Source organism: Eretmochelys imbricata, chromosome 14 (assembly GCF_965152235.1).
Source record: "Eretmochelys imbricata isolate rEreImb1 chromosome 14, rEreImb1.hap1, whole genome shotgun sequence".
Taxonomy (NCBI): Eukaryota; Metazoa; Chordata; order Testudines; family Cheloniidae; genus Eretmochelys; species Eretmochelys imbricata.
This window is the reverse complement of record NC_135585.1, coordinates 51,474,814-51,488,547: the sequence shown is the minus strand read 5'-3', so window position 1 is coordinate 51,488,547 and position 13,734 is coordinate 51,474,814. Positions and strand designations below refer to the sequence as shown.

At 52.8% G+C, this 13,734-nt stretch overlaps 1 protein-coding gene across 1 annotated transcript in view; it reads left to right on the top strand.

Moving 5' to 3' along the window:
* Positions 1–13,684, top strand: part of LOC144274155 (uncharacterized) — a 135,297-nt gene extending 121,613 nt beyond the window's left edge. The window contains exon 6 of the mRNA XM_077832799.1: positions 12,840–13,684. Within this exon, the coding sequence (XP_077688925.1) occupies positions 12,840–13,684 (845 nt within the window). The remainder of the gene's footprint in view (positions 1–12,839) is intronic.
* Positions 13,685–13,734: the final 50 nt, after the last annotated feature.

Genomic DNA, 13,734 nt, shown 5'->3' with positions numbered 1-13,734 from the left:
AGCCAGAGACCATCAGCCCTCCAGACTTCTAACCTATCCATGGCAATTCTTGTCACAGGTAGGTAGGCAGGTGTCCAAGCCTCTTTCTCAGTGCAACTCCAGGCCAACCGTCACAAGCAATGTTTCAGTAGAGCCCCTTCCCTGTGTGTGAACATCTACGGAGGAACATCTGGAGATCTCTGAAGGGGAACATCTGGAGATCTCTGAAGGGGAGGGTCCCACCCAGGATAGTCCCATCCTTACCACCAATTCCTCCATGGGGAGGTAGGGCTGAATTCCTCCTTGCCTTGGCTTTTCAGAGCAGCGGCTGGGACCCGCTGTTCCTCAGTGGTAAAGACAAGTTGGGCTTGTCTCGCAGTGGAGAGGTAGAGAAGGGAAGGATGTAAATGACCTTCAAAGAGCGGGTGAAGCAAGTCCTGGCTCAGTGAGTGGCATCTCTTCAGTTCTTACCTGGGGGCTGACGAAACATTCCTCAACTTGGGCGTGGGGGGCGGGAAACAGCGAAAGTGAAGTGAAGCAGCCAATGTGGCAGAATAAGGAGTGGAAATAGCCCCCAGCAGGGCTGCTTCCCAGCCCCCTGCTGTAACCCACTAGGCCCCACTCCCCTCCCAGAGCTGGGGTTAGAACCCAGGAGTCCTGACCCGCAGTCTCCCCTGCTCTAACCACTAGACTTCCCTCCCCTCCCAGAGCTGGAATCCAGGAGTCCTGACTCCCAGAGCCTTCTGGCTCTAACCCACTAGACACCACTCCCAGAGGTGTGGCTAGAACCCAGGAGTCCTGGTTCCCAGTCCCCCCTAGAATCATCCCCTTATGAGGAGACAGGTTTCATCCCAGTCTCCAGGGGGGGAAATGTTTGCATCAGCCCCTTGTTATAATACGGGCAGCATGACAAGCTTCTAGCAAATCCGACAGTCATTCTTTACTGACTGTTCCCTGAAATGGGGCAACTGAGAGGAGGCCAGGCAATGCATGGCCAACAGGAACACCCTATTGAGAGAGAGGAGTGTTGTGCTGAGTAGTGCCTGGGAACCTCTCTCCTGGCTCGGGACTCTGCCGTGCTAGGTGCAAACACAAAGCAAAGGAATGCTCCCTGATCCAGGAATGGATTCCCCTTCCCGCCCTCGGCCCCTCCCGCATGGAATCCTTGAAGGGCTTACAACAAATTGTATTGATGCCATTTATCTCGTAAATTAGGCCACCGGTCCCAGATGTAACCCTTGCCCCCTCCCTGTATCCCTGATGTTAGGACTATTTGTTTTACAGTAGTACATGGAGGCTCTGAGATCAGGGCCCCATTGTGCCAGGTGCTGCCCAGACACACAGGGAGAGACAGTCCCTGCCCCAGCTGAGATCAGGGCCCTGTTGTGCTGGGCGCTGCAAACACAGGAAGAGGCAGTCCCTGCCCCCAAACCAGGCAAGCCAGCCAAAGGAAGCTTGGTTGTTGTCCCATGTTTGCTGACGAGGGACCTGATGTACAGAAAGATGGGGTGATTTGCACAAGGAGCCAGAAGTTGAATCCAGCTCTCCTGAGCCCCTGTCTAGGGCCTGGCCCCCTCATTTCTTCCCCCTTCTCCTGCTGGTTCCAGGGCCAATGCCCCAGGGGCACGGGAATGCCATGGGACTTGGCAAGTCTGGCCTTGTGCTCCCCTCTCCTATGGCTCCGCAGGGCAGGAGCTGCCCAGGGCCGTGGGCAACAGGCACAAGGAGGGGTGGGAGCAGGGCCCTGGGAGATCTTTAACCCTCATACTTCAGGGGCACAGCCTGAGCTGGGAGCTGGGGTTTCACACCGAGAATAGAGGGGAGAATCTTGTACCCTCGGAGCATTAGAGGCAGAGGCCAGCCCTGGGGGAAGGATCGATCCTGCCTGTGACACAAGAGGTAGTCGCTGTGGGTGGAAGGAAACAGAGGTGTCATTGCTGGAGGGGAGCAGGGGTGACACCGCAATGGGGGAGCCCCTAACCCCAATGCGGTGCATCCCCACCTAGCCTCTGGCACCATCAGCCCCCTGGTGACAGGTGTCTCCAGATCTGCTTCCTGCCCCAGTGGCTATACTCTCCCATGTCCTTTCAAGAACCAGAGAATCAGCTATATACAGGCCATGCAAAGTCAGTCCGTATACGGCATAGTAGCCCCCAAGTCATGCAAGGTCAGTCCGTATACGGTATAGTAGCCCCCAAGTCATGCAAAGTCAGTCCATATACAGTATAGTAGCCCCCAAGTCATGCAAAGTCAGTCCATATACGGTATAGTAGCCCCCAAGTCATGCAAAGTCAGTCCATATACGGTATAGTAGCCCCCAAGTCATGCAAAGTCAGTCCATATAAAGTAGGGCCGTGAATTAATACCAGTTAACTCAAGCAATTAATTTGTTTTGCGTTAGCGGGATTAAAAAATGAATTACAATTAATCAGTTTTAATCACACTGTTAAACAATAATACCAGTGGAAATGTATTATAAATATTTTTGGGTGTTTTTTCTACATTTTCAAACATATTGATTTCAATTGCAACACAGACTACAAAGTGCATAGTGCTCACTTTATATGATTACAAATATTTGCACTGTAGAAAAGATAAACAACAGCAATGGTATGTTTCGATTCACCTCGTGCAACCACTGTAATGCGAGCTCTTTACGGTGAAAGTGCAACTTACAAATGTAGAATTACTTTTCACATAATTGCACTCAAAACCAAAACCATGTAAAACTTTAGAGCCTACAAGTCCACTCAGTCCTACTTCTTATTCAGCCAATCGCGAAGACAAACAAGTGTGTTTATATTTACGGGCGATCATGCTGCCCGCTTCTTGTTTACAATGTCACCTGAAAGTGAGAGCAGGTGTTCGCATGGAACTTTTGTAGCTGGCATTGCAAGGTATTTACATGCCAGATGCACTAAACATTCGTATGCCCTTTCATGCTTCGACTTGTAGATGGCTTATCTTATTTTCCAGTGAAAATATTCGTAATAAAATATAATCATGTAAAGTGAGCACTATGCACTTTGTAGTCTGCATTGTAATTGAAATCAATATATTTGAAAAGGTCGGAAAAACATCCAAAAAATATTTAGAACACATTTCCATTGGTACTCTGCGATTGTTTAACAGGGCGATTAAACCTGCGATGAATTTTTTAAATCTCGCGATTAAACGTGATTATTTTTTTGATCGCTTGACAGCCCTAATATAAAGCATAGCAGCCCTCTGCCACTGAGTCAGTCCATATGGAACCTCCAGCTTCCCAGTCCTTAGGTTCTGCTGCCACCTTGTGGCCATTCCCTGTCATTCTAGGACCCCAAGTCCCCATTTGTCTTTTCTCTTCCATTCTTCCCCCCCACCCATCACAACAGTTTGAAACATAGGCAGCAGGTGAACACCCCCGCCCCCCCTTCAGGGAGGCTTGCCCACCAGCCCCAGCCCTTCCACCTTCCCTGGGCGAGGAGCTGGGGTGCCCGAGATTAGCCCCTGGCCCGTTTCCCTGCCCCACGGGGCGTGCTGCCCAGGGCAAGTGGAGGGTCCGGGGCTCCCCACAGGCTTCCTGGGCTGCTCTTACTACAGCCCAGCTCTCTGGTTTGGTTTATATGCGGGACCTGGAGGGGGGAAGAGGAGGAGCAGGAGCAGGACCTTGTGGTGAGCGGGGGGTGGGGGTGGGGGGCTAAGGCCCACCTCAGCCCAGCCCACGGGGAACTGGCTGGCACCATACCTGAGCCTTGAGCAGGTGCAGAGCAGAGCTGCAGGGAATCGGGGACAAATGCTGCCCCGGAGTCATTCAACCCCGGACTGGGACTTGAACTCTGCATTTCAGGACTGTCCTTCACCCAATTCGGGGCGGACGGTCGCGCTAATGGCAGGTTCCTTATCTTAGGGGTGAGGGACGGGTAAGTGGAGTCTCCGTCTGAGCGGCCCAGGGGAGGCGTATGCCTGTGCGCTGCAGGACGACTTTTCAATGGTCACGCACAGGTTGGCAGAGGAGCAGAGTGGGGTTGCCACCTCGGGCTACAAAAACCTAGGACACGCCGGCCCCCAGCCCAGGCCCAGGCCCTCCCCTCCCCACAGCCACCAGCACTCAAGCTCCAGGCCCCTCCTACTATTGCTCCGAGCCCCAGGCCACCTTGGGCCACCTGCCCCCTCATAAAGGTGGGGGGCCCGGGGCAGTCCGGCCCCATACTGCCCCGGCCTTCTGGCTACTGCTCTCACCCACATGGGCAGCCTTAGATTTTTATGGGTAAACACTGAATCACCGCATGCACAGCCCGAGGAGAAAATATTTCCTTGCTAATCATAGAAATTTACGGATCGGCAAAGTAAGAAAAATTCTGCGTGAGAACCTCTGAATTTGCTTTAAGGCCACTGACTATGTCGGCTTTGCCGTGGGCGGTTGCAGATTATCCAATGGGGCCTGTGCCCAGGGGCCCCGGCCAATTGAGGCGGGGAGGCAGAAAAATGGACACCCCAGAAGAAATCCGCGGCAGAAGCTGTGGGGCGGATGGGGGAAGCACCCTGATCTGGGGCCCCGGCAGAAGCATCGGGAGGCCAGGGTGGGCAAAGCCCCAGTGCCCCCAGGGTTGGCCCCGGGACTGGAGGAGCTCTGGCTCCGTGCTGCGGACTCAGGGCTGGGGGAGCTCTCACTCCCCGCTGTGGCCCCCAGGCCCTGGTCGGGGGGACAGCGCTTCTCTGGTCTTGGGGCCTCAGTGGGGTGGGGGCAGAAAGGAGCCAATAGGTTGCGGGACTGCGGGGGGGGGGGGGAGGAACGGGGGCAGGGCCAGAGGCAGAAGGGGTGGGGAGGGGCCCCCCACTTGGTCTGGCCCAGGGCCCCTGGAGGGGAGGGATAGCTCAGTGATTTGAGCATTGGCCTGCTAAACCCAGAGTTGTGAGTTCAATCCTTGAGGGGGCCATTTAGGGATCTGGGGCAAAAACTGGGGATTGACCCTTCCAACCCTGAGAGTCTATGACACCTTAATCCGCCTCTGCCCACAGCAGGAAATACCCCTGGAGACCGCAGGTGAGCACGGCTTGTTATTAATGATGATATTGGGCGGAGGGGTGGGGAAGGGGTGCTAAGAAAACAGGCCTTTCTTTATTTTTGAAATACAATGTTTGCAGCCCTGCCTCTGGTTTGTTCTTTCCCAGCTGCCACCAGAGGGCCCTGGCTGTGGGGATGGGAGGGCACCGCTTTCTGTCTCTCTCCCTTTCATACTATTGAGCTTCCTGGGTCAGACCCATGCGCCCGGTGGCTGCCTCCTCCATTGTGATCTGCACCCAGCAGCTGCTGCTGCGTGGGGAGAGCCCTTCAGCCAGGCCCACGACCCCCCCCCCCCCAATCCCGTGCCCAGCCCAGCTGGGGACTTTCTCCTGTGCCTGGAACCAGCCCCTGAGCCGGAGCCTGCAGGTGATGGGGAGACCTGGGGAACAGGGCCGGGGCCAGGCAGGAAAGTGACTCTGCCCCGGGGGCTGGAACTAGGGGGACTCCCCCCCCGCCCCCGGGCTTGGCAGGGTTCCCATCATATCCAGGGTTTACAGTTGGGTTTCCAGCCCCCCCACGGTACAGATTGTTCCTGCACCCCTGGGACCCGCTGCCCTTGGGGACCATGTCCCTCTTGGATGCTGCGCTTTTCTAGCATTGGGCTCAGAGACTCTATTCCTGGGGGGGGGGACCTTAGTCCCGGTGGGAGGGGCCGGATTGGCGCTGGACTAAAGTGACCCCCTGTTTTCCCAGCCTGGCAGAGCCAGGGGTAGCCAATTCTCTAGATATTTTTGGTCAAGGTCCAGATTTCTTGGTCAGGGCATCATTAAGGTCCAGAGCCCCATTTAAGGTCTCCTGGGGACCCTGGGCCAGAACACTGGGGGGGCGGGGGGGGGACCCTGGGCCAGAGCATTGCAGGGCGGTGCCAGCACTGTGGCCCCGCCCCCCTTCCACCTGCAGCCCCGCCCTCAACCCCACCCTGTTCCGCCCCCCTTCCCCGTGGTCCCGCCCCCCATTCGCTCTTCCCCCCCCCACCCCGCTGTGGCCCTGAGACCGGAGAAGTTCTTCCAGCCCTGGAGCCGTAGCGGGGGGAGGTTTTCGGGGGGGCCCCCAAATTGGCTGGGGCCACCGGGCACGGGTCCCGTTGGCCCGTGCGGTAATCCACCCCTGGCAGTCACAATAAGAAGTGGATAAAAAGATTTCACGGGCTGTTCAGAAGCGCCTGGTGGTCCCGATTTGGCCCACAGTCCACCGATTGGCTACCCCTGGTCTAAAGCAGTGGTTTTCAAACTTTTTTTCTGGCGACCCAGTTGAAGAAAATTGTTGGTGCCCATGATCCAACGCAGCTGGGGATGAGGGGTTTGGGGTGTGAGAGGGGCTCAGGGCTGGGACAGAGGGTTGGGGTGCGGGAGGGGGTTAAGGCTCTGGGCTGGAGGTGCAGGTTCTATGGTGGGTCTGGGGATGAGGGGTTTGGGGTGCAGGAGGGGACTCTTGGTTTGGGGGCGGCTCAGGGCTGGGGAAGGGGGTTGGGGTGTGGGAGGGGGTCAGGGGTCTGGGCTGGGGGTGCAGGCTCTGGGGTAGGGCTGGGGATGAGGGGTTTGGGGTGTAGGAAGGGACTCTGGGTTTGGGGGTGGCTCAGGTCTGGGGCAGGGAGTTGGGGTGCAGGCTTGCCTCGGGTGGCTCCCGGTCAGCGGTGCAGCAGGGGTGCTAAGGCAGGCTTCCTGCCTGTCTTGGCACCAGAGGCCGCGTCCTGCCCCGGAAGCGGCCAGCAGCAGCCCTGCCTCCTAGGTGGAGGTGCACAAGCACCGCCCCCTCAGCTCCCATTGGCTGGGAACTGGCCAGTGGGAGTGCAGAGCCCCGTGCTTGGGACAGGGGGCAGCACGCGGAGCCCCGTGGCCCCTCCGCCTAGGAGCTGGACTGCTGCTGGCCACTTCCGAGGCACAGCGTGGTGTCAGAACAGGCAGGAAGCCTGCCTTAGCACCCCCGCACCCCTGCCTTAGCTGGGCAGCGCCGCTGACGGGACTTTTAATGGCCTGGTTGGTGGTACTGACCAGAGCCGCTGCCACCCAGTGCCTTACATGTCGTGACCCACTACTGCTCTAAAGCATCTGTCTGCGGGGAAACAGCCTTGAGGGGAGGGGGAGGGGGGAATTGGGGTGTGAAATGGACTCAAGCCACTTCTGAAATAAACCCCGTTTCGCTCCGGATTGTCATCCCCCTGGGGGACAGGGAAGGGAAATGGCTGTGGTGGAGCCAGCTCAGGTAGGGGATTTTCAGGGAGCTGCGGTGGAATACGAAGGGGGCACCCCGCAGTGAGGCCCAGGGGAAAGGCTCCGTCCCCTCACCCCCAGCTGCTGGGAAGGGGGCGGGGGTTGGGGATTCCTGTCCCTGGACTCTGCTGAGGGGCTCCACTTCCTGTGGCAGCCTCTGGCTAGTAGGTGTGTGATAACCGGGAAGGCCCCTACCCTCCTCCACCGGCTGGGGGGGACAAGGAGCTCTCCCCTTCTCCCCACCCTGAAGCCTCCTGGCTGCTCTGAGCAGGGTGGGGTGGGATTCTGCTACCCTGTGACACCCTCCCCCATAAGCTTCTGTTTTATCGGCTCTCCTCCCCCATGACTAGTGGGATTGTGGCTGGGGCAGCAGGTGCTGAGTGGGGGTCTCTTGTTGTTTCAGATGCCGGTGACCTTCGAGGAGGTGGCTGTGTATTTCACCCAGGGGCAGGGGGCTCTGCTGGACCCCGCTCAGAGAGCCCTCTACAGGGACGTCATGCAGGAGAACTACGAGACGGTGACCTCGCCGGGTAAGGGATTCCTGTCCCCTCGGTTATTAGAAGCTGCGGCGGGTGGGTCTGTGTTGTGCCCAGTTCACCTTCTTCTCAGGTTCTTCCCTGGTCCATTAAATTTCAGGGGAATGGATCCCATAATCCCAGATTGAAGGAGAGAGATTTTCATCCTCACAGCCCCATCAGCCATCTGCTTTTCCCCAGGGGTTCAGTGACCATGTTCCCGTCCGTTCAGATCCCATGGACCCCCAGCGCATCACAGGGTCGTGTTAAAATCAGTGTTCTTTGTGACAAAGGCTCTACCCATGGCACACCCTGATCTCATCTGATTTCACTCCCCTCGCTGACTTGACTTTCTCACTGTCGCCACAGAAGGTGGAGCTGTTCAGAGACTCGACCTCAGAATCCTTCAGCTCTTTGGTGCCAAAATTCGACAGTGGGTGCTGGCTCTGCAGAAGCTTCAAGCCATGTGTCTCTGGCTACTCAGGGTCCAGGCCAAGGTGAAACTTGGCAACAGGGGCCAGGAATCCTTAATTTCCTAGATGCATAGCTTATAAGGTCAGACGGGACCTCTGTGATCAACTTGTCTGATATCCAGCTACACACAGGCCATAGGGGGGGTGAGAGATTCTGCCTAAAACTGCGGGGGGCCACAAGGCCCTGCCTCCTTCGTGGCCCCACCCCTCCCCTTCCTCTTTCCCCCAAAGCCACGCCCCCTGGCCAAGTCGGAATCTAGCCCCGCCCCGTGTCCCTGCCTCCCTGGACTGCCTGCCCAGTGGAGGGTCCGTGACTCCGAGCAGCTGCTCGCATGGCTCTTACCCTGACTCGGCTCCAGCTTCTGGCTGGGGGCTGGGGCCTCGGGGGCCAAAGAGCCACAGCCGGGCCATGGTAGGAGCCGCCTGGGCAGCTGTGAAGAGCCGCGGACCCACCATCTGCCCTGGCACTGGTCCTGGGGGCGGGGGCAGGGACACGGGCTGAGGGTTGCTCTCAGGGCCCCCCTGCCGTGGGCAGGTGGAGGATCTGCACCTCCGCACAGCTGCCCGGGCTCCCCGGGCCGCTCTTACCTGGGCCGGGCTCCAGCTTCTGTCCTGGCTGGGGGGGCGGGACCTCAGGTGGAAGAGGAGGGGCAGGGGCTGGGCCCTTGGCAAAGAGTGGATGGGCCATGGCCCCTTCCCCCTACCCCCACCCCGTTCTGATGCCCCTGGGCCATAGGACTTTCCTGAATCAATTACTGTTTGAATTACAATAGAGCTTTCAGAACAACAACCTGGCTTGATTTTTAAATGTCCAGTTATGGAGAACCCGAACCACCCTTGGTAAATTGTTGCAGTGGTTAATTCCCTTCACCGTTAAAATATTGTGCCGGTTTTCTAGTCGGCATTTATTTAGCTTCAACTTCCAGCCGTTAGATTTTTTTTAATATCTTTGTCAGTCACATTAAAGAGCACTCGCCTACCGCATTTCTATTCCCCACATACGCACTTCTAGACCATGATCAAGTCGCCCCTTAAGCTTCTCTGTGTGAAGCTAAATTGAATGGCTTCCCTGATTGTTCCACCATAAGGCATGTTTTCAAATCCTTTGATCGTTGTATGGCTCTTCTCTGAACACACTCCATATTATCTGTATTCTTCTTGGACACCAGAACTGGACACAATATTCTAGCCAAGGTCGCATTGCAGTAAATTCAGAGATAAAATAATAACCTCTGTTCCTACTCAAGATTCCCCTGTTTATGCTTCCAAGCATTGCATTAGCCACTGCATTGCTCTGGGAACTCATGTTTAGCTGATTATCCACCATGACACCCAAATCTATGTCAGAATTATTGCCTCCTTGTATCGAGTCCCCCAGCCTGGAAGTATGGCCAATGTTCTTTGTTCCTAGATGTATACATTTACATTTAGCTGTGTTGAAACACGTATTGTTTGCTTTGCGCCCAGTTCACCAAGTGGTCCCGATCGCTCTGTATCGGTGATCTGTTGTCTTCACTGTTTACCACTCCCCCAGTTTTTGTGTCATCGGCAAACTTTATTAGTGATGATTTTATGTTTTCTTCCAGGTCGTTAATTAAAATGTTAAATAGCGGAGGGCTGAGAACTGACTGGAAACACACTCACTTGATGGCGATTCCCTGTTTAAAATTACATTTTGAGACCTATCAGTTAGCCAGCTTTTAATTCATTCATGTGTGCCATGTTAATTTTTTATTGTTCTAGTTTGTTAATCAAAATGTCATATGGTAGCAAGTCATACACCTTACAGAAGTCTAAGCATAATTACATCAACAGTAGTATCTTTTCAACTTTCCAGGATTGTCCTGGAGTCTCCAGGAATTAAAGATTATATTAAAGAAACCTCCAGGAATACGTCCAACCAAAACTGGCAACCCTATTTTCAACCAAACATGTAATCTCGTCAAAGAAAGATATCAAGTTTGTTGGACAGGATCTATTTTCCATAAATGCATGTTAATTGGCATTAATTATGTTACCCTCCTTTGATTCTTTATTAATCAAGTACTGTATCAGCCGCTCCATTATGTTGCCCAGGATTGATGTCAAACTGACAGGCCTATGATTACCTGAGTCATCCCATTTACCCTTTTTAAATGTTGGCACAACATTAGTTTTCTTCCAATCTTCTGGAAATTCCTTGATTTTCCAAGACTTATTGAAAATCAGCCTTAACGATCCAGTGAGCTCCTCAGCCAGTTCTTTTAAAACTCTTGGATGCAAATTATCTGGTCCTGCTGATTTAAAAAACTTTAGTAGCTGATGTTTAACATCCTCCTGAGATAGTCATGGAATGGAAAGAGTATCTTTATATAAAAGGACTACATCATCTGTATTCCCCCCAAGTATGGAACAGAAATGTTTATTGAACACTTCTGCCTCATATGCATTATTATAGAAAATTCTACCATTTCCCTCTTGCAGTACCATTGTTAGGATTCTTTTTGTTCCTAATGGACTTTAAAAACTTCTTATTGTTCTTCATAGAACCATAGATTTCTTCTTGTGTCCCTTTGCTTTCCTTACCAATTTTCTACCATGCCTAGCGTCTGATTTATATTAAATACTATAAACTTCTCCTTTTGTCATTTTTATATATCTATATATTTATATTTTTATAGCTGCATTCACATCCTCTCTAAACCAGATCATTTTTTTAACCAATACATCCTTCTTCTTGGATTGTGGGGTCATAGCTTTTTGAGCATCAAGTTCTTAAACAATTCCCAATTGTCATTCACATTTTTCTGCTTCAGTTCTTTCTCCCAGCTGATTTGGCTCATAATTGTCTTCAGCTGTGTGAAACTGGACCAAGTATATAAATGTGATCAGGTCGTGATCCCTGGTACCTAAGGTACCATTGATTTTTAGTTCTGTGGTTAGGTCCTGTTTGAGCCAGGTAATTGCCATCTATAATGCTTAGAGATTCCAAGGATGTTTTAGCATTGGCGGCATGAGACCTCCAGCGTTTGTCACTCAAACTGAAGTCCCCCATGATCACACAGCTTTTTTTCCCTACGCTTTACAGATAGGTTCTTAAGGACCCAGTCATCCTGTTCCTTAGTGAAATTTGATGGTCTGTAGCAGATACCAAGTAATACCCCATCTTGTGCTTTATCTGTTAGGACATTGATCCATAACCATTCAAGATCATTTTCTTCCAAGTCATCAATGATGCCACTGGCTCCCCACTTTTGCCCACTCCGTCCTTCCTAGATAGGTTATAATGATTTATTTTAACCTTCCAGTCATGGAAATCATCCCACCAGGGATCTGTAATGTCAGTGAGATCAGATTTACGCTCAGAAATATGTCCTTCCAATTCCTCTTGTTTCTTACCCAGGTTCCTACCATTGACGTATGGGCAATTCAAGAATTTCTTAGCTTCGTGTCCTTTGCGTCCTTGATTAATTTTGTTTCCACCATTTTGATTTTGTGCTGAGTGCTCTGGTTGTTCCTCTTTTTACGCTACCCTTTTGTTAGTTTAACGCCCTCCTAATTACCATAGCCAACCAGTCCCTGAGAAGGTTGGTCCTTCTTCTACTGAGGTAGAGGCCTTCAAAACTATACAGCCCCCTCTTCACATAAAAGGTGGATCAGTGTCCCAAAACCCCCAAACTCTCCACCTTATGCCATTTATCTAGCCAGTGATTCACTTCCAGAATTTATTGCCTTCTGTCTTCCTTTTCCCATGGGCCAAGAAGGATGTCAGAGAAGATTGCTAAACTAAAACAAAAAACAAAAAACTAAAGCAAACAAATCAAAATTCCCTCAAAGAAGAGCTGTTTCTCTTCTTGGTTCAATCTTCTTGATGTTTTACGTTTCCTTCCCATTTGTGGAGATTGGTTTTATCGCTGGCTGCTTCCCACTCATAATGGATCATGGACCACCAGGTGCCTATGGGGAGGCAAGGGGACTTTCCTTAATCCTGTCACCCTAATCCCAAGGGTTTAGGTGTGCCTCCCACCGCCTTTTCATTGCTTTTTGTAAGTCTTTCTTCTGATCGGTTTTGGTTCAAGCAGCGGCTGGGGAGGGGGGATGTCCTTCGTGAGTCAGACAGGCTGGATACTGAGCCCTGGTTCCCCAAGAACACATTGCTGGCAGGTAACATATGAGGCAGAATAACCCAGTTGTAATGGCTCACGTTGCACCAGGGACCCACTTCAGAGAAGTTGAAACGACAGATGGGTTAGAAATTTTACCTGTCTCAATTTCCCCAGCAGTTATCCTGCTGTGTTTCCTCTCTTAGCAGTTCCCCTTTTGCCGGGCCCCGGGAACGACTTGTGTCTGGATTCTCTCTCTGTCCCAGCAGCTGGTAAAATGGGCAGTGAGAACGGGGAGGAGAATCAACGGCAGGAAGGCCTTGGACAAGCGGAACTGCACAGAGTGTTATCAGTGACATCAGAAAGGAACTTTCCCCAGAGTCACACACAGGACTCTGGAAATCAATGCGGGTCAGAGAGGCAGCTGGGAAACCAGCCAGGGGAGAACGTGGCTCAAGCCATTCACCGTGTGGGAGGATGCAACGATCTGAAAGAAACCACAGTCCAGCCGAGAATCCACGCCAGAGAGAGAGATAATACGTGTGCGGAGTGCGGGAAAACCTTTCATTGGCGCTCCTATCTTATTAGACATCAGAGAACCCATACAGGGGAGAAATCCTATAAATGCCTCGATTGTGGGAAAAGCTTCAGTCAGAGCTCACTTCTCATTAGACATCAGCGAACCCACACGGGAGAAAGACCCTATAAGTGCCTCGAATGTGGGAAAAGTTTCAGTGACAACTCGCACCTCATCGCCCATCACAGAATCCACACGGGCGAAAGGCCCTACAAATGCCTTGAGTGCGGGAAAAGTTTCATACAGAGCTCCGTTCTTGTTGCCCATCAGAGAATCCACACAGGGGAAAGACCCTATAAATGTCCCGACTGTGGGGAAAGCTTCAGTCGGACCTCAGAGCTGATTGTGCATCACAGAATCCACACGGGCGAGGAACCCTACAAATGCCTGGACTGTGGAAAGACTTTCAATCGGAACTCCAACTTTGTGGTACATCAGAGACTGCACACGGGGGAGAGGCCCTGTAAATGCCTGCACTGTGGGAAAAGCTTCAGGCAGAGCTCCAACCTGATTGCACATCAGAGAATCCACACGGGAGAGAAACCCTACAACTGCCTAGAATGTGGGAAAAGCTTCATTCAGAGCTCACAGCTCATTACCCATCAGAGACTGCACAGGGGGGAGAAACCCTACAAATGCTCGGACTGTGGGAAAGGTTTCAACCTGAGCTCCAGCCTCATTAGACATCAGGGAATCCACACGGGAGAGAAACCCTATTACTGCCTTCACTGCGGGAAAAGCTTCAGCCAGAGCTCCCAACTCATTGTGCACCAGAGAATCCACGCAGGAGCCAAACCCTGAGTGGGGCAGAAGCGTCAGCCTGGGTCAGTTTGCGCCAGGCATCAGCAAAT